We start from the raw sequence: 594 nt of genomic DNA on the forward strand, positions 1-594 counted from the left end.
CCTCAGTAAACATAGTGCCACGGCCTGAATCACTGCCCCAAAATCGATCCCTTATTATCCCTTAATCACTGAATCCAGAACCGTCACTTTAATTAAGAATATTTATAATAGGATTGATGTATAAAATAACATTTCACGATGTTCTCTCTAAGCACTTAGAAGCGGTTATTAGTCCCTGCTTGAGAACACTGGCGCAGATGAGAGGTTGTGTTGTGCAGCGCAACCTGGGGTGGACTGAGCGCGCTGACATGGACCAACCGCACGCACGAACACGCAAGCAAACAAACGCTCATTTTCGCCTATCCTTATCACTGAAATCACTGAAATTACTTATCTTACTTAGTCCTATACTACTTTAAATTCCTCCTATAAGTGTTTTTCCCACAGCTTTTAAGTGATTTACAGAAAATGTCTCCATCACATCAACGCTTTTTTCTCCTGTTCCCAAAAATAGTTTGACCTTGAAACACTTACTGCAGTTTCGCCGACGCCCTTCCTGTGTCGCTCTCCCGCGCTCAGCCAGGGGCACGACTGCCTTGAGGCATAACAAGGACAGTTTGTGACTACGTTTAAGCGGACGAGTAATTGTCACAG

At 44.1% G+C, this 594-nt stretch overlaps 1 protein-coding gene across 1 annotated transcript in view; it reads right to left on the reverse strand.

Moving 5' to 3' along the window:
• Positions 1 to 246, reverse strand: part of LOC119594635 (cytochrome P450 2L1-like) — a gene marked incomplete in the record, with an annotated part of 11,417 nt that extends 11,171 nt beyond the window's left edge. Inside the window, 1 exon segment of the mRNA XM_037943685.1 lies at positions 1 to 246. Within this exon segment, the coding sequence (XP_037799613.1) occupies positions 1 to 13 (13 nt within the window).
• Between the last annotated feature and the right edge of the window lie 348 nt (positions 247 to 594).

Source organism: Penaeus monodon, chromosome 34, assembly GCF_015228065.2.
Source record: "Penaeus monodon isolate SGIC_2016 chromosome 34, NSTDA_Pmon_1, whole genome shotgun sequence".
Lineage (NCBI taxonomy): Eukaryota > Metazoa > Arthropoda > Malacostraca > Decapoda > Penaeidae > Penaeus > Penaeus monodon.